The sequence below is a fragment of the Bos javanicus genome, chromosome 6, assembly GCF_032452875.1.
Source record: "Bos javanicus breed banteng chromosome 6, ARS-OSU_banteng_1.0, whole genome shotgun sequence".
Taxonomy (NCBI): Eukaryota; Metazoa; Chordata; class Mammalia; order Artiodactyla; family Bovidae; genus Bos; species Bos javanicus.
Genome location: NC_083873.1, coordinates 60,802,093 through 60,828,069, shown reverse-complemented (window position 1 = coordinate 60,828,069; position 25,977 = coordinate 60,802,093). Strand labels below are relative to the sequence as shown.

At 40.6% G+C, this 25,977-nt stretch overlaps 1 protein-coding gene across 27 annotated transcripts in view; it reads right to left on the bottom strand.

Moving 5' to 3' along the window:
* The window catches only part of LIMCH1 (LIM and calponin homology domains 1), a 351,821-nt gene that overhangs the window by 84,797 nt on the left and 241,047 nt on the right, over positions 1-25,977 (bottom strand). For 21 of the 27 annotated variants that reach the window (XM_061420003.1, XM_061419994.1, XM_061419997.1 and 18 more), the window contains exons 4-7: positions 16,445-16,551; positions 10,935-10,965; positions 8,837-8,947; positions 259-454 (exon numbers count right to left, since the gene is read on the bottom strand). In XM_061420003.1, the coding sequence (XP_061275987.1) occupies positions 259-454; positions 8,837-8,947; positions 10,935-10,965; positions 16,445-16,551 (445 nt within the window). Of the gene's footprint in view, positions 1-258; positions 455-809; positions 1,001-8,836; positions 8,948-10,934; positions 10,966-16,444; positions 16,552-25,977 lie in introns of those variants that run through there. The other 6 variants (XM_061420020.1, XM_061420022.1, XM_061420023.1 and 3 more) reach the window with 3 other exon arrangements.

The following is a 25,977-nucleotide window of genomic DNA, read 5'->3' as shown; positions in this document are numbered from 1 at the left end:
AGGAATGATGTAACACATTTTCCAACAGAAGATATGCTCACTGAGGCAATGTTCAAACCAACTGCTGGCAAAGGCAAACCAAATTCTAAGGACCACCAAAAAACAACATTAAGAGATTTTTTTTTCCCTACCAGTTTAGAGTTACCGCAAGGTAAGTATGGAGTCCGCCTTCCCAGTGCCAATCTCTCGGCTGGGAACAAGGCAGCTTTTGTTAGTGTTTGATTCTAAGAAGTGCAGTTTATTAAGGCTCCAACCTACCATCACTGCTTCCCCTGAGGACTACATCTGGCGAAGGAGTCTGCCGGGAACGGGAGCCAAAGGAATCCAGGCTGTCGAAGGAATCATCTCTGCCGTGTCGAGGGGGAGAGAGGGAGTCGCTGCGCTCGGAGTCCCAGCAGTCGATGTAGCCACTGTCTCGAATACTACGTTTAGGGCTCTCAATGTCATCAGTCTCCTGTTCAAGAAGAAAACAAAAGGATTACAGACATTACTGCAACAGACATAGAGCCTATGGATATCAGGAAAATCAGTCCCCAGCAGTCTCCAAAAAATCCTGCATATAGAATCACTGTGGAAAGGCTACAGCAAGCAGTTATCACATTGATTATCATCTGCAAGTCAACATTTCATTCTTCAATCCTTCCCTGCTACAACTTTCTCAATCAGAAAATCACATATTAAAAAAAAAATCCCCAGGCATCTCGTAGTCCACAATGTTAAAAAAAAAATTTCGAGAAATAAGAATAAAAGATCAAGTTTGGATTCACAAGAATACAATAAAAGATGAAAAGAAAAATGAAAACCTTAACCTTGACCCGTTTTTCGGGATCCATAACTGCATGTCTGTTCCGGGACCCAGCCCCAACTGCTTCTGTTTATGCTGTCTGGCTAAGGCACACAGCATTTGTTTTTGCAGCAGAATCAGTTTCATAAAATCCTGGAGCAGTATGCTCCATCTTCTGCTACCTTGAAGGGAAATTCCTGCTCTGAAAGGGAGCTGTCTTTTCTGGGGCAAAAAGTTAAAAAAAAAAAAAAAAAAGCAGTGAAAAATATGCAAAATGCTTTTCCTGATGCTTCAGAAGAATCCAGGCATGCTCTCGCTCTCGGCCAGCTCTTGGCGCTGGGGGAGCTGAAAGCACTTGTGGCTGACCCACATGTTCAGAGCAGTGAAAACAATGGCTGTCTTTGACAGCCTGTGATTATAAATTCTTTCCAGCGCAAGCAGCACATACTAAAACACTGAAACTCCAGCAGAAGAAAGGTCAGTCAAAGCCATCCTCACCCTCATATTATAATAAAAGCCTTGTTCCCGCCAGTGTCTTAGCATTAATTACAAGAGTCCAAGCTGACGAAAACAGAAATAACTCCGGTCACTCAAAGATAAACCTCAGTTTAATCTCTCCCAGACTGTTGCTTAAAATCAGGGCTGTGAATGACATCCACAAAGACTGGAAGGTCCCACTGCAGATTTCCTGGGATGCTCAGGCAGGTGCCCTCCACATTCCCCACAGAAAGGAAAAAAACAAATATACTCCATGTTAGCAATTTTTAAACACTGTTTACACTGACTTATATGCACACCACAGCCAGTGTCTTTGTAGGAACTGTGTCCAGCGGCTTCTATCAGTTATAACCTCTGACTCTGACTTTAGTTAGATCCTCTGACTCTCCCCAGTGGAGGGCCCTCTGGGGGGACAGAGTGCCTGTCATTCACAAGGCACACACACATGTTGCATCAGGACTCAGAGTGAGCGAGAGCGGAAGGGGAAGTGTGGAGAGGGGAACTGCAGCCACCACAGTGAGGACCTGAATATGGCCTGGGTGAGTTCAGCTGACACGACCCTCTGGAGGAAGGCAGAAATTCCAGTTATGGAAATGAAGGTAGTTTACTTGTAGGTCAAAAGTTAACCAGGACTTGTACAAAAGCCAGGCCTGACTTTTAGCAGGAAAAGGAAGAACTCATGACTAACTGAAAATTATATATCTAAATTGGATACGGTTTTGCATTTAATTTCTTTGGAAATGCAAGTAATTATCTTGGATTATTTATTCACTGAGAACAGGCCAAATGGCTAATGTTATTGAACACTTACTCTGTGCTTGATGCTTTTTGTAGGCTCTATTATTCAATCCATACAACCTACTCCCCAGTGATGTGGTTGGGGTTGTCCCCATTTTATAGAAAAGAATCAGAGAGTTCGAGTAACTTGACTGAGGTCACGCAGTAATCAGCCAAGCTGTGATTCTGACAAAGGACTCTGTCTCCAACTACCAAATGGCAAAAGCTGACGACAACATCTGATGAACTTCAGTAAGTGACAGCTGTCATCATCAGCATCACCTCTTCCAACTGCTGTATACTTACTGCCTGCTTATGCTGGCATGCTAAATCGCTTCAGTCGTGTCTGACTCTCTGCAACCCTATAGACTACAGACCACCAGACTCCTCTGTCCGTGGGATTCTCCCAGCAAGAATACTGGAGTGGGTTGCCGTGCCCTTCTCCAGGGGACCTTCCCAACCTAGGGATGGAACCTGTGTCTCTTATGTCTCCTGCATTGGCAGGCAGGTCTTTACCACTAGTGCCATCTGGGAAGACCCATGCTTATACTGGATGATGCTAACCTGGATAGTGCCCCTCACTAAATGCTGTTTATGCCTAGATTCCCAACCTATACCTGCTGCAAGAAACAGTTTAGAGTAGGTAAAAAGCATGGTCTTGGAAGCTCAGCTAACAGTTTAAATCCTGGCTCCACCCGTTGTCAGCTGTCTGACCTTGGGCTAGTTATTTGACCTTGGCCAATTTCAGTTTTCTCATCAGTAAAATGGAGCAAATAATATTTATCTCATAGGGTTGCTGGGAGGGTTAAATGTATTACTACATGGAAAGCATTCAGAAAAATGCCTGATGCTTAAGTGCTCAAAAAATGTTAGCTATGCATTCATTTGGCATGTAAATGTCAATATATAAATCATACACAATTTATAAGTGCAGTTAAGGACATAATCTTATATAAACACTGATATTCTTCTATCTCCTTCTCCATTTATATCCCATAACTAGATGCCTTGGGCCCAATTTCCCATCAGGGAGGACAAACACTTAGGAAGCCCACATCTAGAAATGACACAAATTTTACAAGCTGCTTGGTACAGCATTACAAAACTGGATTTTCAAGAAAATAGTATCAGATTTTATTTTCTTGGGCTCCAAAATCACTGTGGGCAGTGACTGCAGCCATGAAATTTAAGACACTTGGTCTCTAGGAAAGCTATGACAAACCTAGACAGTGTATTAAAAAAGGAGACATCACATTGCCGACTAGGGTCCGTATAGTCACAGCTATGGTTTTTCCAGTAGTCATGTGTGGATGTGAGAGCTGGACCATACAGGAGGCTGAGCGCCGAAGAACTGATGCTTTCAAACTGTGGTGCTGGAGGAGACTCTTGAGAGTCCCTTGGACTGCAAGGAGATCAAACCAGTCAATCCTAAAGGAAATCACCCTGAATATTCATTGGAAGGACTGATGCTGAAGCTGAAGCTCCAATACATTGGCTACCTGATGCGTAGAGCCGACTCATTGGAAAAGATTCTGATGCTGGGAAAGACTGAGGGCAGGAGGAGAAGGGGGCTACAGAGGATGAGATGGTTAGATAGCATCACTGACTCAATGGATATATTTTGAGCAAACTCGGAGATAGTGGAGGACAGAGAAGCCTGGTATGCTGTAGTGCCTGGGATCACAAAGAGTTGGACATGACTTAGTGACTGAACAACAACAAATATCAGGAAACCTTTCCCAGATACCCAAATGTCTCCCCTACCCTACCCTACAAACCACAGGAGAAAAGAAAGGAAAAAAAACCCAAAATTCAACATGCTTCTTGGAGCTTCAGTTGCTTTCTCACAGGTAGTTATGGGAAAGAAAAATAGAAAGGCCATTCTGTTCATGACTTCATAGAAAGCCAAGACTAAAACCTTGGATCAAGTGAGAGCTGGAAGCTGAACGGCAGCTTGACAAATGTAAACCAGGCCACCTGTGGCCATCCTTGGCCATAGAAACCTCAGGGCGAAGCAAGAGATTGGAAACAAAGATGTGGATGTTAGCAGGATGAACAATTTTATTGGATTCCATCAAGTCACTCAAAGGCAAGCTTTGCGAGAGGGGTTAGAAGATATGAACAACACAAAGGCTTGCACAGTCTAAATGCTCCTTTCTTCATGTCTATTATGTTGTCTATGCTTCCCATCTAGCTGCCCAGTAGCTGCCTCCTGTCTTCTGCAGAGAGCACTCCAAGGAGAGGGGATAAGACTTAAGGCTCTCCAGTGTGCTAACTGTCAGTTGTTCCAGTAAAAGTGTGTTAATGAATGGGGTGGGAACTACTAGCTTCCACAATATTTTTGGATTATTTCACTCATCTGTCCTCTTCTTATCCTCCTTAGTCAGAGATAATGAGAACCAGCTAGGGTTGGTGAATGACTTACGCTTTCTGAGAAACTCCAGACACCTCTGTTTTACTACTCACCATTTTCTGCTTCTTTTGATTTATAAGGCGGTTAAATTCTATTCTGGAGTGTTTTAGGTTCTACTTTTTCAGCTGTCTCCACCCACCACGCTCTGGTTGGGAAGTTATTCATTCCACAGATACTGACCAAGCATCTTCTATGTGCCAAGCACTGTCTCAGTTCTGGGGACATAATGTTATGCAAATTCGAGAAACACCCTGTCCATCTTGGGCCCTACACTCTAGCAGGGAAGAAAAAAAGCAAACAGAAACACCAATAAATGAAGACAAAGTTGGACTGTATGTATCAGGAAAAATTAAGCAGATTACAGGAAGAGAAGTTGATGGTGGCTGTCATCTAGGGCAAGGTCTTATATTTGTTGGCTTATCCAGCTCCCCCCTCTCTCCCCATGTTCTGCTAATACCCCTCACCGTCTGAAACAGGAGTAGTTTAGGCCAATCATGGTATACCTTGCTCCTGGTCACACTGACTAGCTCAGAAATAGCACCCACACTGGGCCAGAGTACACCCCAGGAATTTTCAGCTGGGGCCAGGGAGGAGAATTCCTTGCCTTTCTGGGCAAGGAGCTAGAAGCAGAGAATTCTGTTTTTGGCCATAGTCTCTGCTATGGCAGAATGTCTAACTATAGGAGGAAAGGATGAATTCAAAGACAGACAGGAAGAGATGAGAGAAAGAAAGAGAGAGAAAGAACCTAGAAGGTCAACATAGTTCCAGACCCTGAGATCTTTAGGGCCACCCTCATCCCCTCAGCTCTTCCTTTAATCTCACTATTCTTGTAGTAACTCCCCTTGGTTTAGCTTAGGCATCCCCTCCTTTGGAAGACCTCTGACATATCCAGGCCCAGTGAAAGGCCATTATCACCATGCCTTCAGAGACCTTTACTGTCTAATGCAATAGCAACCTACTATGAACACCTATGTCCACATGTAATTAGTGCACTACAGAACAAGTTGTACCGTAATCATTTTTTGCACATTTCTCCTACTAGAAAAAAATGAATATGAAATAAATCTCATGAATATGAATTAAATGAATATGAAATAAATAGCCTTTGTGAACGGAGAAGGCAATGGCAGCCCACTCCAGTACTCTTGCCTGGAAAATCCCATGGATGGAGCAGCCTGGTAGGCTACAGTCCATGGGGTCGCTAAGAGTCGGACACGACTGAGCGACTTCACTTTCACTTTTCACTTTCATGCACTGGAGAAGGAAATGGCAACCCATTCCAGTGTTCTTGCCTGGAGAACCCCAGGGACGGCGGAGCCTGGTGGGCTGCTCTCTATGGGGTCGCACAGAGTCGGACACTACTGAAGTGACTTAGCAGCAGCAGCAGCCTTTGTGAAAGAAAAGCTTTAAATTTCAAATCTACTTCAGCTTGAATATGTGCAGAAGAGATTCCAGTTGTCTCTCAGTATCTGTTTCCCAGTTCTCTCCCAGTGAAAATACCCATAATCTGCTTTTTATTTTTTAGCGGGAGGCAGGACATTGTAATGTTTTATTTATTGGCTGTGCTGGATCTTTGTTGCTGCGTGAGCTTTTCTCTAGTTGTGGTGAGCAGGGGCTACTCTCCAGTTGCAATGCACAGGCTTCTCATCACAGTGGCTTCTCTTGTGTGGAGCATGGCTCTAGGGCATGCGGGCTTCAGTAGCCGTGACACCTAGACTCAGTAGTTGTAGCTCCCAGGCTTCGCAACACGTGGGATTTTCCCAGATCAGGGATCGAGCCCATGTCTTCTGCATTGGCAGGCAAATTCTTTACCCCTGAGCCACCAGCAAAGTCCACATGCAGTTTTTAGATGAAATAAAATCTACTTTCCTCAAGTCTTCCCTTGCAGCTAGCAACGGATATGTGACCAAGTTTAAGTCAACAGGATGTGAGCAGAAGTGTAGTGCATGACTTCCCAGAAGTGTCTTGAAAGTAAGGCACAGAGCTTTCTTCTTCTTGTCCCTGATTTTTCTTGGTTAAGAGGAGGACGTGCAGGCTAAAGCTTGCGTGGCTACCTTGGATCAAAAGGCTATGAGCTGAGGATCATGGAGTAAAAGGACAGTAGGCCCCAGCCAGTCACAGAACCTCCACACCAGTCCTGGACAGCTCATGTCCAGATCTTACTTACAGGAGTTTGACATAAGACTCTATTTAATCTAAGCCATTGGTAGAGTTTTCTGCATTTACCAACCAAACTCTATCCTAATTGATAAAATGAGTAATACACAAAATGAGATAATACACACTATTGTTGTTTAGTCGCTAAATCGTATTCAACTCTTTGTGACCCCATGGACTGCAGCACACCAGGCTTCGCTGTCCTTCACTATCTCCCAGAGTTTTCTCAAACTCATGGGCATTGAGTCAGTGATACTATCTAACCATCTCATCCTCTGTAGCCCTCTTCTCCTCCTGCCCTCAATTTTCCCAGCATCAGGATCTTTTCCAATGAGTCAGTTCTTCACATCAGGTGGCCAAAGGACTGGAGCTTCAGCTTCAGCATCAGTCCTTCCAATGAATATTCAGAGTTGATTTCCTTTAGGACTGACTGGTTTGATCTCCTTGTTGTCCATGGGACTCTGAAGAGTCTTCTCCAGCACCACAGCCTGAAAGCATCAATTCTTCTGTGTCAGCCTTCTTTACGGTCCAACTCTCACATCCATACATGACTACTCGAGAAACCAATCTAATATTTCCAGTTATCAAATAGACCAGTGAAGTTCAGGTGAGTTACTCTCTAGTTTACATAGAGATATGGGAGCATCACAGCTGGTTTTTTTTAGTTGTTACGCTTTGTCCAGTGATACTAACTACTCCCTTGTGTCCTGTGACATCTATATTCATTAAAAAGGTAACAGCTGTTCACAATAGCAGGAAGTTGTTTCAAGGAAGTTGTTAATAACTAACTATCTCAAAAGAAACGGAAGTCAGGAGAGACTCTGCAGCTGCAGAGACCAATAGATGCTCGGATTTTTAAGAAGCCAGACTAGCAGTAAGAAATGTCAATAATGAGAAGAAATTATATTTCCAGAGAATCAAGCAGGGAAACTATGAGGCAGAGCTTTTAAATAGTTTAAAACAGATAATCCATCTATCATTATCCAAGTCCAAATTTAACAAAAAACAATAAACATTTAGATTTCACAAATCCAGACTAAAGCTTACCTTTGTACTTTGCCTAAGTAACTCTTTTGAGTGAGATGAAGATTAAAGGACAAATAAGAGTTAAGACTAAGAAACAATGTGTTTGAGCGGTGTGTTTATTTTTCAAGGAATTGAGCTTAAAGGACTTTGTTTATATGTGTTATGACCAATATGAAAGCTTTGTCCATTTAAACATTCATGAGCCAGCCTGTTTCTAGCCAAACACAAAGAACTGTCAGAACTATTTGCTTTAAGGAAAGAAGAATAAATTGTTAGAAAATTGCAGCAAATTCTTGCTTTCAGTATTAAAAGCAAAACTATAAAATACAGACTGTCTCTCACCGAGGTCTCATGAGTGCATTTAGTTTTCATGTTAGAGGAAAGAGGAGGAAGGCCTTAGTTATCTTGGCTGCACTACAGGTCTCATCCAAAACCCATGGGTGCTACTGATTCCAATGAGTCTTACCTACTCACTGAGGATGCTGGGTGGGGCTGCTCCCGGGTGATGCCATATCCTAGTACTTTGGGTGAGTTCTTATTTACTGCTGCATCTTTAACAGGCACACACAAAACAGCCACACACAAAACACACTACTTTTTCTTGGACAAATCCCTACCTTAGGTCAGTCTTTCTCATAATTAAATACACAAAGCTCTCACTATTACAATGTTTTCCCAATTTTCAGGTCATTCAAATGCAATGGTCATAAGATATGCATCTTAGAAGAGTATGTTTCTAATTTTTCAGAGACCAAGGCAAGAACTTGGCCAACGTTACCTCACCCATACCAAGGCTCTGACAGGTAAGCAAAATGACCTTTAGGATCAAAGTGCAGAGCAAGTCTTCATTTTTGTATAATACTGTGTTGTTTCATTCAGGCATTATTTCCCCAAGAAAGCAGGCACTGAACTCTTTGGCACCCAGAGTCATATACTGACAGACTGAATTTGCTCTTTGGGAATTCAAGTTGGATAGAGATAAGCCCTCCCATTCTCAGAAGGGAATAAAATTTCAGGTAGGTGTGGAGTATAGGGGGCAAAGCTGTCGTTGGTGAGACACATGACATCTTTGGCCTGTGCGATTTTATCATGCGGACCTGTAATGATCTTAAAAGCAAGCAAATGTGTTACTTCCCCACATTATCTAAACCTCATGGGATGAGGAAGAAAAGCCAAGTTACCTTTCTCATCTGAGCCAGCAAGCCTTCAAACTCCTTCAGGTTCAGCGTAGTCCCACTGTATGAGGCACAGCTGTTCGCCGCTTTGCCCAGCCAGTAAATGGTCACTAGTACCTGTGATACAGAACCATGCACAAAGAATTACTTTTCAACCAAGAAGTCAGTAACGCTCCTTGAACAGGAAAGCAGGAAGAGAGAATGCGAAGCGCTAATTTACAAAAACCACCTTCCATGAGGTATCCATTCTAGGTAAAATTGTTTTACTAGGAACCCAATGCTGCGTCAGTCAACACAAACATGATTCAGTAGTGAAAATAAGACCCTAGTTTTAGGAAGAATCTGGTTGTGAGAATGTGAGCAGGAAGGAAAAATAAATCTTCCAAAACTATTTTCATGTCATGAAGGTTTCAAAACCAGGAAGCAAAAATTTTCAGAAACTCTGGAGTCTTTACCCAGACAAGCAATGAAACAGGTTGTCAATTCCTTTCAAGAGTGGTACTTTTAAAAGGCCCATAATTTCTACTTGCGGGCACAGAGGTTCTGCTAAGGCCATTAGTAAAAATTTTTCAAAGGAGTGAGAAAACATAATTAGTGGTTTCCAGAACAAGATCAACAAAATATATCTAATTAAAGTCAGAGGACAGCAATGTAATGAAGAATACATTCTGCAGAGACCTAGCTCTGGGGTATAGTTAGTTAGATTCCTATTAATCTGAGATGGGAAATTTTGGGCTGGGCAAGACTACTGCCAATTAGCAATTGTTTGAATGTTTAAGAATGTCTATGAATATTCACTGGTCTGAAGCTTCAGTCCTAAGTTAATTCTGTCCTGTTTTTCCAAAGAAACTGTCCACAAAAGCGAATTCTCTTTATACTGATTTTCCCACAGAACCCCACAGGGGTCATCTGAAGATGAGCTCCATAAAGTTGAATGACCGGGATCTCAAGCCTATGGAAAAGCTAAGACTATGATTTTGTTTTCACATTTGGTCTTAATGCTCTAGCTAGGCTGGGAAGTATTTACTGTCCCTCCCTCTATTTGCTAGGCCAGAAAATGCTCTGGACAGCATGATATATGTACAAGCTTCCAGATGGCAACAGGCCCAAAATATGGTTATGTGCATCATTGCTAAGATGTGATTTGGTTTTCTACCTCTGTGGGAAAATGTTAGTTTAAGAATCCTTCAAAACTTCCAGAAATTCTTTTTTAAATGATTACTTACAAATAAATTTCTAGAGTACAGACAATTACAGATGTCAGGACATGAACTAGGCCCATAAAATAACTCATGTGTGCTAAGGGTATGAGGCTCTCTTGAAAAGTGTAATAGGAGAACAAAAGACAGGACTGTGTTGTGTTTTAGATTATGGGGTTTCTGTTTAAAATTGTATGATGAAAAATGCACATAACTGTGGTTTTACAGAGGAAGAAAAAGGAGGTAAGAATGAGAATGTCAGTCAAATATAATAGCACCCTGGAAATTTTTTTAAAAGTGGAGGGTCACAGCCAATTTTAAAATTTTATAGACAGAAGATCATTTTGTACACTCTTCAATTTAAACTTAAAAGAGCAGTAATGTACTTGCCCTTGGAAAATAAGATCTAACTAGAAAAAGATGATTTTGGAAAGTGCTAATAAAAACCTCAAAAGATTAATAGCAAAAAAATACACAAAAGGTACAGGCCCACAATAGTCAACAGTATTTATATTATACTAATATTTTCCCAAAAACAACTTGCCCAACTGCTTAATTTAATAACCCCATCTGTGCTTACCCACGGCAAGGAAGTAATATTAGTGCTCAGACACATCATTCTGTGTTTTAGAAACCAAATTACAAATAGAGTGCAAGCTTTCATTTATTTCAGATGGAGCTCTTATCTAATTAAAGAGACATTCCCCCCAACCAGAAAAAAACTACCATTTTTATTTCTATCACTGACATTAATTTTTCTATCAGAGGCACATATACTTGTTTTCTAAGAATGATTCTTTCTAGCTAGGCATTCGAGAGGCACTGAACTTATGAGGTAAAATTTATGCCCGAACCACCAATGTTAGAAGGAGAAAAGCTTTAGAAAGTGAAGCTAAAACACTTACATTTTTCAGCTTCCTACTATAGTCAAGACTCCTAATTAGGAAAAAGGAAAAGAAAATATGATCAGTTTCTTCACTGTGATCTTCATTTCAACATCTCTAAGATATATGTGAGAGCTAACAAATACAATGAAATCATCAGAATATATTATTTTTAAGGCCTACGATTAGTAATTTCAGGTACTAAATAAAATTACACAGAAAACAAAATAAGGAAGGATAAGATGGGATTAAAATTCCATAGTACACCATGGAAAGATGAATGTTTTGTAACATCTGGAAAATGAAGAATTCCATTTAAAACTAGGACTGTTTATATTTGTATACTCAAAGCTGAACTGTTCAAGTAAAATTTTGCCTAGGTTATATATCACTGTCAAACTGAAATCTGACTACACTTCCAAAATCTTCTTTATACAAGTACTTTTAACAAAGGTCTAAAACTACTTAATTAAATAGACCTGAAAAATATATGTAGAAGAGGCAATACTATCCAAATATTTGTTCTTTTCTGCTATGGACATAAATTAGTGTTGGGAATTAGCCATTAGCAGGAAAATATGCATGCTATGTTCAAATATACACACACGCATTCTTAAATATACAGAAACATTTATTCTCAAACTATAAACAAAAAAGCTACTTGGTGGTACTTTCTAAATATTCATACAGTGAAATATAAGAATTTCTTCTAAATTATTCTAAGTTTTCTTTAGCATGTCAACAAATAAATACTAGGAAAACAAATGCTACATTTCTTTTTTCCACAGAACTTCAGTTGGGGGTTGGGGAGGGGGAATGTAATTCTATTGAAAAAACTAGTCAAGAATTTCTTCAGATATTTAGATCACAATTACCTAACTGCTGCATATTCTGACCCAAAGTACAGATTAATGAACAGATGCCCAATTTTAAGCCAACTGAGATTGGAGGGAATGGAAAAAACATAGTCCAGATCCAGGATATAAACCATCAACAGACACTCACATTGCAAGAAGCAGTGGTCCAACCTGGATTGGATTAGGAGCATGTTTCATATTCCCCCCATTAACAGAAAGGATGATATGTCATTAACTGCTTAGGTGTTTGCTAGGATTTAAAAAAACTGAACAACAACAACAGAACTAGATGAAAGCAAACAAAAATCTATTAAAGATTTGAATTTTTGGTGAGAAACTTAAGAACAGGGAACATAAGACTTTCTCTGCACTGACAATGAACATTTTTTGACTAAAATTGTGACCCAGTTCTGAAAAAAAGTCATACTTGGCACACTCTAGGAGCTCACAAAACATTTGTTGAGTGACTCACACATAACAACCATGTGAAAATGCTTCTAAATTTTTCAGAGACGTCCTCGGGAGCAACCCAAAGGCTTCCTCCTTTGCATCCAGTTGCTGCAGTTCTCTAGAATGATATTTGCTGCAAGCCCTTTTGGATTATGCTTTCATTTCTCACCAAGGTTGTCTGGCACCCATTACAGGTAGAGTGCACAAAATTACACACCCAGTAATCATTTGCAGGTTCTCCCTCTTTCTTTCTTTGTCTACTCAAGTTACTTCTCAAAAAAAAAAGAGTAAGAAAAATTACCTACAAAGAAAGCTAAAGAGTACTTTGAAAAAGACAATTTGAAAAAGTATCAAAATTATCTATGTACATGTTGGCCAATTTACTTTTCTGTACAGCAGAAATTGATGCAGCAGTGTAAAGCAACTATACTCCAATTTTTAAAAAAAGCATCAGAATTTTCTTCTTGGGATCCACCCCTCTACCTATTGCTTTCAGTACTAACTGGTGTCAACAGGGTGTTTTCCATCTCTGCGAATGCTTGGCTCAACTTTCAGAGGGGAAAGCAGAAAAATATAGCAGTTTCTACTTTCATTTACCAGAGCTATGAAATCCACATGTGTTACAAATGTCCCCAGACAGTACTAAGTTAAACCAGCATCACTTACAGAAAAGTTGTGAAGCAGATAGTTCATTCCATGCCCCAATCCTCCTTAATGCTACAGATTTTCTAAGTACCATAAATGAATTTATGGCATAATTTCAATATAAAGTTCTTTAGGTTCTAAATATTCATACAGTGAAATAAAAATTCTTTCTCTATAATTATTCCCAATTCAACCTCCTATAACGCCTGTGGACAACTCCTCAAACCACACTCATCCTTGCTCATTACCCTTCTACCACACTGGCTGGCCACTCTTCTTTCTCTTTCTAGACATCAAGTTTGCTTTTCTTTCCTAGCCTTTCTACCTACCCTTCCTCTGCCCTGAATACCATATAGATCTTTGCATGGCTGGCTCTTGCTTTCCTTTCATGCCTCAGTCCTCAGCTGAAATGCTATCCCTTCAGAGAGACTATTCTTGACACATTTTCTTTTTTATTACCCCTCAGTTTTGTTGAGCTATAATTGATATAAAACATTTTATAAGTTTAAGGTATGCAACACAATGATCTGATATATTGATATATATATATATATGTATATTGTAATTGTCACTATCTTTTACATCATTTATTTTATTACTATTTTCTCCTCAGCACTTACCACTCCCTGCAATTTTTAAAAATCTGCTTATTTACTTCTCATTTCTTGACACAGGGTATATAATTCCATGTGAACAGAAGGCCTATTTTCTAGTGACCAGAAAGGATCAGACATATAGGAGCTGCTCAATAAATCTGCTGAATGAATGAAAAATATCAGTCATAGGGGAAAGCGATGGGCAAGTGTTTCTTAACAAAATTAATAACCTCAAGTGAAGGAAAAACTTAAAAGGGAAGAAAATAAGAAGAAATACAAAATGGGAGATAAGTGGAAAGATATGATAAAGAAGGGAAGGGAGGCACTGGGAAGAGAAGGAGACGGAGAAAAGAAGCAAAAGCAAGAAAAGGACAGAGGAAAGAACAGGAGAAGGGGAAGATGGCCTAGTAACTGAGAAGTGAGTGTGTGCCACTGGTCTAAGAGACTTTTTTCCCTTTGGATTGCTTTCTGTGTCTTTGAATTAAAGTCTCTTTAGAAGGTGGTTGACCCACCTTCCCAGATCTGCACTGAGCAAGCTTTAGCTAGAATCATACCCATAAGAATATTCTGTCCAATTCCAGTTTACATATGAAGACACAGAGCCCTACTGAAGCAAAGGCTCTTGGATTATAGACCTAAGGGGTAGCATATGTAGAGGCAGACCCTGGGTTTCCTGATGCCCAGGCTTTTACAGAAAAGCAATTAAGGTGATATGAGTTCTAAATTTCTAAAACTAATCAGTCTCAGAGTTCTCCTGGTTTAGTAACATACTGGTTTAGAGTGACTTAAAAAAAAAAAAAAAATGAATGCAGCTGCCAATATTGTTAAGTGAACTTTCCTTCACCCTCTAAGCAATATGTGTGTGACTAATGATTACCTACCATGCCACATAGTTACTATTGTTTCTGGTCACTTGCCACCCAGGTGAAACTACAAATATGAGATGAGGCAGAACCTGAAACAATTTCCTAAGCTGAATAATGATTTATACAGGCTGGATTTAGGTGCAGAACAAATGGAGCATGTGAGCACTAAAATGAGGTTTATGGTGCTCTCCATATTCAAATATCATAACTTTTATTCTGTTATTTTTGCCCCTAACTAAAGTTTTTCCATGAGAAATATTAAAGAGAGGTCAAAAGGTACAAACCTCTAGTTATAAAATAAATAAATAGTGCGGTTGTAATGTACAGCATGACAACTATAGCTAATAAAACAATATTGCTTATTTGAAAGTTGCTAAGAGAGAAGATCTTAGAAGTACACATTGCAAGAAAAATACATTTTATATAGTGATAGATGTTAACTAGACTTACTGTGGTAAACATTTTGCAATATACACAAATACTGAATTACTATGTTGTACATATGAAACTAATATCATAGTGTATGTCAATTATGTCCAACTCTGTGTGACCCTATGGACTGTAGCCTGCCAGGCTCCTCTGTCCATGGAATTTTCCAGGTAAGAATACTGAAGTGGGTTGCCATTTCCTTCTCCAGGGGATCTTCCTGAACTGTGGTCCTGGAGGAGACTCTTGAGAGTCCCTTGGACAGCAAGGAGATCAAACCAGTCTATCCTAAAGGAAATCAACCCTGAATATTCATTGGAAGGACTGATGCTGAAGCTGAAGCTGCAATACTTTGGCCACCTGATGCGGAGAGCTGACTCATTGGAAAAGACACTGATGCTGGGAAAGATTGAGGGCAGGAGGAGAAGGGGGCAACAGAGGATGAGATGGTTAGATGGCATCACCAACTCCATGGACATGAGGTTGAGTAAACTCTGGGAGATAGTGAAGGACCGGGAAGCCTGGTGTGCTGCAGTCCATGGGGTTGCAAAGTGTCGGATATGACTGAGTGACTGAACAACAACAACACATGTCAATTATATGTAAAAAGAAGGCACACTGACAACAGAGAAGTGATTTTTATATAGTCAATCATGGATGACTCTCCCTTATTCCTAGTCATAAATCATAAAATCCAATATAAACTCCAATTTGATTTCATTTAGTAGTTTCCATATTTTCCCCCATCATTAAAAAAAAAAGCCAGTATAAGCAGACAAATACCAAAAAATTTACAGTTCTGAATTTTGGTGTCTCTCTTTCTTCTGCCCTTCTATGGTAAAATGACCCAAAAGTAATCAAAAGGAGAAGTACATCCAACCCAAAGATGCTATGTATGTAACTAAGCTTATTATTAAAGCATATTAATGCCAAACACTGTTTGACTAACTTGGAAAATGTTTTATATGAATTTGGTAGAGTCTGAAGAACTTTTAAACTACAGAAAAGTTACCTCCACCATCTCAAAAGGACTCTTCATCTCATTACCCTGCTCACAGCTATTTCTTTACAGAGAAGCACACTTGCCTTTTCTTTTACTAAAACATTCTTTCCCAAGAATTCTTTGGCCCCAAACATGGCTCACTGAGTAGATACAGTCAACAACAGTCAAATGGCCAATGATCCATCTTCAGAGAACTTAATCACTGACACATATGAGAAAACAGTTACAAATGTAAATGGAGAAGAGATTTTTCCATAATCTATTGCCTTCTTTGCATAATAAACAAGAGTTCAGAACTGTTTAGGAGTTTGCAGTCTTCCAAGAGCCTATTCATATGCCCAACTGGAGCCAATAAAAGCTTTTTGTCTAACCCAAATAGATTTTGCGCATACTTCTCCCTTGCCTCTCCCTCTGTTAAGTTTCACCTAAAAGTTTTCCTCCTTGTCTCTAAAATTCTAACTCTATATGTATGATTTTTGCATTTCAAAAAATTATGTTTGATCAGAATGAAAGTTAGGCTCAAGGGAAGGCCAATGTGGCTTGTTCTGAAAGCTGGATTTTCACCTTCACATTTCTAATTTATTAGGCATGCCCAATTCTCTGCCTCTTAGTCCTTACAACATCATCGCAAAACCGCAAATCAAACCGTAAATGGGTTTCCCTTGAACATAAATCGTGCAGGACTTACTTGACTGCGACTCTGTTGGACGTATCCTGCAGGTCACTCGGGTCAAAAAGCTGAGATTCTTTAAGGCCGAGCTCTTTACAACCTCTCAAGAATAATATGATATTGTCCTGGAAGAAAGAAAAGAAATCTAAGTTTACATTATTTAATATTATTTCATGAACCAATCTTTCCTCTTTAATAGTCCAAATCACTGGAGAGAAGACAATCCTTAGGGCAGTCAGAGTCAGATGTGAGTCATGGCTTGTTAGATAATAAAATCATACTTTGTTAGGAAATCCTGGAGTAAACAGACACTGCAAACTTTTGAACCCACAGCTATATCAAATTCATTGTTCTTCCCTTTACCTTTCACATTGGTGTAAAACTTTAAGTTAAATGCCACTGAAAAATAAAACTTAGGACTTCCCTGGTGGCCCAGTAGTTAAGAATCTACCTGCCAATACAAGGAACAAGGATTCGATCCCTGATCTGGGGAGATTGCACATCCTAAGAGGTAACTACTAAGCCTTCACTTTTATGCCTGTGTTCTGCAACAAGCGAGTATCCCTTGCTTGCCACAATTAGAGAAGGCCTGCTTGCAGTGCCAAAGACCCAACACAGCCAAAAATAAATAAATACATAAAAAAAATTTTTTTTTAAAGAAAAGTGTAACTTAGTGATTTGAGGGGAGTAGTCCCAGGTGATAGTGATAAAGAACCTGCCTGCCAATGCAGGAGACACAGGAGACAGTGGTTTGATCTCTAGGTCAGCAAGATTCCCTGCAGGAGGGCATGGCAATCCACTCCAGTATTCTTGCCTGGAGAACCCCATGGATAGAGGAGTTTGGTGGGCTACAGTCCACAGGGTCACAAAGAGTTGGACACGACTGAAGCAACTTAATACACAGTACTTCTATTGCTTCAGAGTTTTGTCCATGTCTTATTGCCTAGAATCTGGTTCAACATTTAAAAAAAAAAAAATAGGTTTTACTACCTAAGAGTCATCTTTGAGTTTTTCTTTTTAACTGATCTTCAAAAAGTACATCCTTCATCAGCGGGTTTTGATCAATAATACCTCTTTGTGGACTGTAAACTGAATTAAATTGGTGGGGGGAATCTAGACTTAACTGGAAGGGGAAAAAGAGGGGGCAAGGAAATCTTTTGGAAATAATATCAAAGACTTTCCTCATGGTGATGCATTTGTCTATCAGGTACAAGTTGACTTTGGCCCGGCAGAGTAGCAGACACATACAACAGCCGAGAAAGGCTCTGGTCTTCATCTGTTCGGAGTCATTAAGAATAAACAAATGGCTCTGGAAGGGATGGCAAATTGTGAGTCATCCTTTAGGAACTCTAGGACATTAGCTGCAGATTCATCAGTTATGTCTTCGTAAAAGACTTTGTAAAAGACGAGCTAACTGGTTCCATCAGGTAGTTCAAACTTCAGGAAAGGAATGATGAACACTGGTTTCAGGAGCTGGATCAATGTGAAATGAGAGTGAAATTTGCTCAGTCATGTCCAACGCTTTGTGACCCCATGGACTATACAGTCCATGGAATTATCCAGACCAGAATACTGGAGTGGGTAGCTATTCCCTTTTCCAGGGAATCTTCCCAACCCAGGGACTGAACCCAGGTCTCCCACATTGCAGGCAGATTCTTTACTGGCTGAGTCACCAGGGAAGCAAATGCTATCTAAATGCTCTAAGACAGATGCTACAAAAATCTGAAGTCATGGTGGTGGTAAATAAATCATATATTCAGAGTGCAATTTAACAAAGTGAACAAAAATCATTGTATTTCTCAATGACCAGTGTGTAGGCAGGATTCTGCTAATAAGATGGCCCCCAAGAATCTCACCCTCTGGGGGACACACTCTATACAATCTCCTTCCCTTGAGTGCCAGTGGAGCCTGTGCATATGGTAGATTACCACTTTGTGATTATGTCATTAACCACTTGGCTTTCAGTTGATCAAAAGAAAGATGGCCTGATTGTGCCTGACCTAATCATGGGAGCTTTACAAAGTAGGTGAAGTCAGAGTTCCTGCTGGCCATAGGTTCTATAGCTGCAAAGAGATGCATTCTGTCAACAACCACATGAGCTAGGAAGAGGCCTGGAAGAAGCTCAGCTTGGACTTCAGCCCCTGCCAACACCTCAATTTCAGCACTGTGAGACCCTGAGCAAAGAATTTAGTCACACCATGTCAATATTCTGATTATAGAAACTAAGACAGTCAGTGGATATTGACTGAAGATGCTAAGTTTATAGTAATTTTTATGCAGCAATAAAAATTAATACATCTAGGCTCAAAATAACAAGAGCAATAGCAATAAATTGCTAACCTTTATATAGCCTTTACTAACTGCCAAGCATACTTTTAAGAACTTTACATATGTTAGCTCATTTAATTCCTGCACAACCTTATGAGGTAGGTACGATGATCATCCTTATTTATAGATAAGCAGTGTGAGGCATGGAACAATTAAGCATCATTAAGGCTACCCTAATAGTTCAGTTGATAAAGAATCTGCCTGCAATGCAGGAGACCCTCGTTCGATTCTTGGGTCAGGAAGATCCCCTGGAGAAGGGATAGGCTACCCACCCCAGTACTCTTGTGCTTCCCTTGTGGCTCAGCTGGTAAAGAATTGGCCCACAATGTGGGAGACCTGTGTTTGATCCCTGGGTTGGGAAGATCCCCTGGAGAAGGGAAAGGCTACCCGCTCCAGTATTCTGGCCTGGAGAATTCCATGGACTGTATAGACCGTGGGGTTGCAAAGAGTCAGACATGACCAGTGACTTTCACTTCACTCCAACCAGTGAGTGGTGAAGGAATGAAGGCTGCACAGCCAGGAAAGAATGGAGGTGCAAAAAAACATGACAGACATGAGGAAATCAAGCATCAAATCTGAGGCTGGTACCAAAGGAAGAGGAGGCTTTGGAGTCAGGGGCTGATCAAAGGGGCCCTTGAAGGCCATGGAGGGCAGAGGGGTGGTAATGTGAGAAGTAAATGCCCAGGTCTGCAGCAGAAGTAGATTGTTGGGGGTAGGCCTTGGGGAGGAGGTGTGCAAAGGAAGGACTTAAGAGGAACAAGGCAGGAGACAGGGAAACCAACGAGGAGATACTCCAATCTCACTTCCCTCCAGCGGAGTCTGGCCCACCCCAGTATGTTGTCGCTCCTGTGTCCCCGGATTTTTTTCAGTGGGTAAGAAGTACCATCATTCATAAGACCTGTGTCATGTACAAGACATATTGTAGACTGACAATGAGCTGGTTATAGTCTGAAGTTATCCATACCCTTCACAGTCTCTTCTCCAATCACGTTACATGTTTTAAAATTATCCAATTTCTCTTTGGAGTTTTTCTATTTTGCTTCCAGAGGTTTGTAGATGTTCAGGTGAGTCTTTTGCAGGGCATGCAACAATCTTTCTGGCCTATGAGCTCCGAGGGCTTCTAACCCAGAGGAAATTAAAGGATGGGTCTCAGAACTCTCTAGGAATCATCTGGGACCCCAATAATAGGAACAGACCAGTGACCCCCACGTGGTCCCATCAGAGGCGCATGACTGTGGCACATGAGATTTTCAAGGAAGGTGCAAAAGTGTTCTTCCCACGTGAACTAGCAGAAGTGCCCCTGAGCACTGCTCTATCTTCAGTACACAGACCACAAACACAGAAGCGCTGTGTTGCCAGTCGGGCTGAACATTTTGGGCTGTGAGATTTAAATAATGGCAGGTCTCCTTCCAGTTTCGTGCTGCAACCTGATGATGCTGGAGGGGAGCCAGACCCCAGTCAGGAGAAAAGCCAGAAGGAAGAGCCCCCTCAGCCAAGAGCTAACAAGGGCAGCGACCAGAGCGGGCAGGGAGGGCTGTGCCTTTAATTACTTAAAATGCATCCCGCAAATTCCCATCTGCCTTGCTCTTCACGCTGAGTTTTTTCCACATTTACAACTCCAAGCAAAACTAACAACCTAGTGTCTTAGCTTCTGAAGCCAAGCAACACAACTGTGTCTCAATCCTGGGAAAGACGTGGAGACACTGATTTACCGCAATGACTATTCTATTTAGCTCTTACTAGTATAGTATTGCAAACTCATTAGTTCTTAGGCTTCAAAAGAAGTTTTTAAAAATCTCTTCAAAAATGTCAATGTCATGATAAAAAAAAAATTGGAGACTGAAGAGACATGATGACCAAATGTATCATATGACCTCTGGATCTTAGATCCAGAAAGGAAAAGTATAATAAAGACTATAAAAGTTCAATTTAAAAGTGGACTGTTGTTGGATAACATTATTGGATGAATGTTAATTTTCTTAGGCATGACGATGGTGTTGTGGTTATATGAAAGAATACCTTTATTTTTAGGCAAACATATGGATTTTTCAAGGACAAGTTATCATGTCTATAACATAATTTCAAATGGTTCAAGCAAATAAAATGTGTGTGTGTGCATGCATGGCTTCCCCAGTGATTTGGTGGTATAGAATCTGCCTGCAATGCAGGAGGCTCAGGAGATGCAGGTTCAATCCCTGTTCGGGAAGATCCCCTGGAGGAGGGCGTGGCAATCCGCTCCAGTATTCTTGCCTGGAGAATCCCATGGACAGGAAGAGCCTGGCAGGTTATGGTCCATAGGGTTGCACAGAGTCGTACACAGTTGAACTGACTTAGGATGCACACACGTGTATGGATAGGAGAGATGGAAATAGATAGGGAGAGAGAGGATGCTATCTGTCGATTATAGAGAAAGACATAAAGCAAGTATGGCAAAAAACTAATAATTGGCAAATACAGATCTCAAAACTTGGCCTTTTTTTTTTTTTTTAAAGCCTGGTGGGCTATAGTCCAAAGGGTGGCAAAGATGTAAATGTGGCATTGTGGGCATATGGTGGTCTCTGTCAAAATGACTTAACTCTACCTTGCGTGCATGATTAGTTGCTCACTAATGTCTGACTCTTTGCGACCCCATGGACTGTAGCCTTCCAGGCTCCTCTGTCCATGGGATTTTCCAGGCAAGAATACTGGAGTGGGCTGCCATTTCTTTCTCCAGGGGATCTTCCTGACTCAGGGATCAAAACTTCATCTCCTGTGTCTCTGGCATTGCAAGCAGATTCTTTATCTGCTGAGCCATCGATGAAGCCCCAACTCTGTCACTGTAGCCAGACAAATACACAAACGAGTGGAAATGTCAGCCTCCCCACACACTTCACTCGCACAAGCAGGCCTCGGGCTGGATTTGGCCCACAGGCTGTAGTCCACTGGCCTTGTTCTAGGTAACCAGTATTCCAGTACTGATTATGCCATCTATACATTTGAAAACTTTCCCAAAAAGTTTAGAGAAAAGGTTTTTAAATGTGTAGAAATGTATTCAACTCCATAGGGTTGTGAGTTCACTGGCAAAACCAGTTTCCTATAACTGAAGGGAAAAATAACAGTTGCCTCGGAGACAACTGTTGCAAAGTCTCTGAGGTAAAGGCTCCAGCACTACTGATGGAAAGTTTTCTATTTCTGGCTAATGGGAAAGTGCAGTAACATGAGTCTCAATTCAACACAGATGCGGAACATAAAGTTCCTGAAAGAGGCCATTTTGTGCTCAACCAATAGTAATGTATAGGTTTATACCTCTGTTTACCTAAGGATTATGCATTCACTCCTGGTTCTTGGCTCAGGGGTTTCCCATGTCACTAATCTGTGGGCCTGGGTTGAGGCCTGAGCTTTCAGCCCTCCTCAAGGCCTCTTCTCTGAGGAAACCCTGATGCTTCTCTCCCTCCCTTCTTGCTCCAAATTCAAGATAAAGGAAGGCCAGGATGGTCTCCACCTCCAGAGTTTCCCCAGCATATAGTAGGTACTTCCCCTGGTGGCTCAGAGGGTAAAGTGTCTGCCTACAATGCTGGAGACCCGAGTTCAATCCCTGGGTTGGGAAGATCCCCTGGAGAAGGAAATGGCAACCCACTCCAGTACTCTTGCTGGAAAATCCCATGGACGGAGGAGCCTGGTAGGCTACAATCCATAGGGTCACAAAGAGTTGGACACGAGTAAGCGACTTCACGTCACTAAATATTTAAAACAAATTAAGCACTACATTCTAGGTACTTAGAAGAATAAAAAAAAAAAAACCTACAAAATTCTGGTAGATGAAATGAGAAGGACTTAGAAGTATCTTATCTTTAGGATTAATTTTCATGATCTATCCTATAGCTGGATTTGTTCAAGATACACGTAAAGAGAGGTTTAAGAAAAATTGTCTCTTTAGACAATGGAAACGAGGGAACAAATGCACCATGGAACACAGCATACCAGTTTTGGGAGTCAGGAGGACTCCAGTTAGAATCCCAGCCTCATCCACATACTAGTTACATGGCCCTGGGCGTGGTCCCTAATATTTCTGATCTTTGGATTTCTAATCTGTGAAGTGGGGGATGCCATTAATCTTATATGGAGGACAGAATTATGAGAGGTGGACCGTAAAAAAAGGCTGAGTGCCAAAGAATTGATGCTTTCGAACTGTGGTGATGGACAAGACTCTTGAGAGTCCCTTGGACTGCAAGGAGATCAAGCCAGTCCATCCTAAAGGAGATCAGTGTGTTCATTGGAAGGACTGATGCTGAAGTTGAAGCTCCAATACTTTGGCCACCTGATGCAAAGAGCTGACGCACTGGAAAAGACCCTGATGCTGGGAAAGATTGAGGGCAGGAGGAGAAGGGGACGACAGAGGATGAGATGGTTGGATGGCATCACCAACTCAATGGACATGAGTCTGAGCAAGTTCAGGGAGTTGGTGATGGACAGGGAAGCCTTGGGTGCTCCAGTCAGTAGGGTTGCAGGGTAAGATGCAATTTGGTGACTGAACAACAACAAACATATTGAGAACATAGCCCATTGTCTCTAGTGTTTCCAGACACTCATTATATGGATGTTATGTATTATTATGGCTTTATTGTCAACTCAGGTTAAGAAGGGACCAGAGAAAGTGAGAAAACTCTATCCATCCACAAAAACCAGTATTTATAGCCCTTGCCGGTTACATGGGAGATTTTTTTTTTTCTTTTTTAAAAGGGTAGTTGCAATTACTGTTTAGTTAGTTTTATAAATAGCCAACTTGACTTACACAGGCTGCCTTAAACCCAGGTGTAAGCTGTGTACCAAAAGTCCATTTCTAAGAAGATGGCTTGTAGGTTATCATTTGTAATTAACTCACAGAATTAGTCTTTGCATGGTGGTTGCCAGTTCAGGCCAGAAAAACCTATTTAATCCAAACTGTAACTGAAGAGGGGTCTTAATTACACTATGGAACCTAAGGGCTGAGTAGGACACTGTCTCAGTTGGAAAGCTTATTCAGAAAGGCCTGCCTGTGCTCTAGGCTGCAGTCAGATGGAAGAGTCCAAAGGCCATAGAAGAGGCTTCCATGGCCCAAGGAGGCACCTCAGGAGGGAGGGGCAAGAGTGAGAGGGAAGAAAGGCAAGCCTGCAATTCATTCCCGTGCACCCCTGAGACACATCACTGTCTCACCTAGGGTCTCCCTACTATCTTCAGAAGGCAGCAAGGACCTTGCTACCTTTCGCTTTCTCAGCTGTCATTTCCAACTGGCAAGGGGTTTCTCCTTTCCCTTGATCCATTGCGGAGCAACGTGTAGCCCTCTGGCTCTGAGGAAGGCACCAGCCCTTAGTGGATCTCTAGAGAAACCAGACAGGGATTGAGAAGCCTCCTGCTCTACCCAATCTCCTTGGCTTTATTTCCTTTATAGCCAACAGGGAAAGGGCAACATGATGATGGATTTGGAGTTCACAGAAAATGGATGTAACGCTCATTTGGGTTTCAAATGAACCCAGACGTCTATATTGCTAGGTATTTAAAATACAATATATATTTTCAGAATTGGATTAGAAGTTTCAAGCCTCAATTTTTTTTTTAAAGAATCAGTAAAATAAGCAGCTTTCTAGACTTTTAGCAGTAATACTAGATGCTACAATAAATCGAACTATGTCAAAGTTTTGAGTGAATATAAATTAGAAATCTAGCATTCTATTCATTCTAAGTCAAACAAGTGGAATCAAAATGTCATAAATATTTTAGCTAGGCAAAAATATTAAGTTTTCTAAAACATGTATTCTATTATACATACTGTATACAAAAGCTTTTCTGCTGTGCTTGATAAAGGCTTGGGAAAGAACTTTAAAAGAAAAAGAGAAAGAGAAATTGGAAAACAAACTAAATGGGAGCACTGAGTATGAAACAGAAAAAGTGAAACAAGCTAGATAAAAGTAAAAGATCATCACATAGTCCAGTTTTTAAACATGGCTGCTCATTAGAATCACATCTGGAGCTCTGGAGAAAAAACAATACCTGGGCTTCTTAGATACACCTATCATTTAAAAGTGTACACTTAATTTCCAAATACATGGGGGTTTTAAAGTCTCTTTGATATTAATTTCTCACATAAATGCTTTCTTCTCTGCAATCATCCTCTGGTTTTTCAGTCTTGTAACCTTGAGGCTACAAGGTTAGAGAGAGTCAAAGATCTCTCTTGGTAAATGTCACACTGCACTTGAAAATGTGTGGATTATTTTCAAATATCTTTTCATATTGATTTCTGACATAATTCCACAGTAATAAGAGAACAGACTCTGTATGATTTCAATACTTTAAGCCATGAAATTTTTCACCTTGTTTTATGTCCCTGGATATGTTCCAGTGTCTCCTGGTTTATAATCTTTGGGAACTTGAATAGAATTTGTACCCTGCTGTTGTGTAAACATTGTATGCATCTTAATTATGTTGAGTTGATTCATAGGACTTTTCAGGTCTACTATATCCTTCTACTTTTCTGACTATTCATTCTATTAGTTTTTGAGAGTTTGATATTGAAACTCCAGCTAAAAATCTTAATTTATGTACTTGAAAAATAATTGTAATATACAGTGGAACTATATGTAACTTTGTTCTGTATTTTCCAAGTCACTTATAGATGTGTTATGATATTTTCATAATTAAAAAATTTAAATGCTATATATATATAAAGCCTCTGTATAATTTTCCATTTCTATAAAGGAGAAGACTAGGCGGAGGGAGTACAATGTAAACTGACGTTACATCTGGTGAATTTATTATCTTAACCCATTTTCTATAGTAAATATTTGCTTCAAAAATCTTAATAAGGATTACGGTAGCTCAGAAAGATTTGCAAGCATATCAGAGAAGATCCAGACTTTTCTTGAAAATCAATAACTAATAGCAATGTTACTTTTCCATTCTATCTCTAAGGCTTTTTTTTTTTTTTAAATGGTTTTTGCTAGGTTTCCTGCATTTGAAGCAAACAAATTCCCTCTAACAGAACTTAAGGAATACATTACCAAAATATCTGCAGGAACTTACCCCACAATTATTAGAATCTGGGGATTTCCTGTACCTGCCGTGAGTTCATGGTCACTCTCCTAACCTGCATGGGTTCCAGCCTGGCTCCATTAATTGGCAGATGTCCAGCCACAATCAGTACTCGCCAGACTTTCAACACACTTGAGTTTGCCAGGAGCACTTAATGAGGATACCAGGCCTTCCACTGA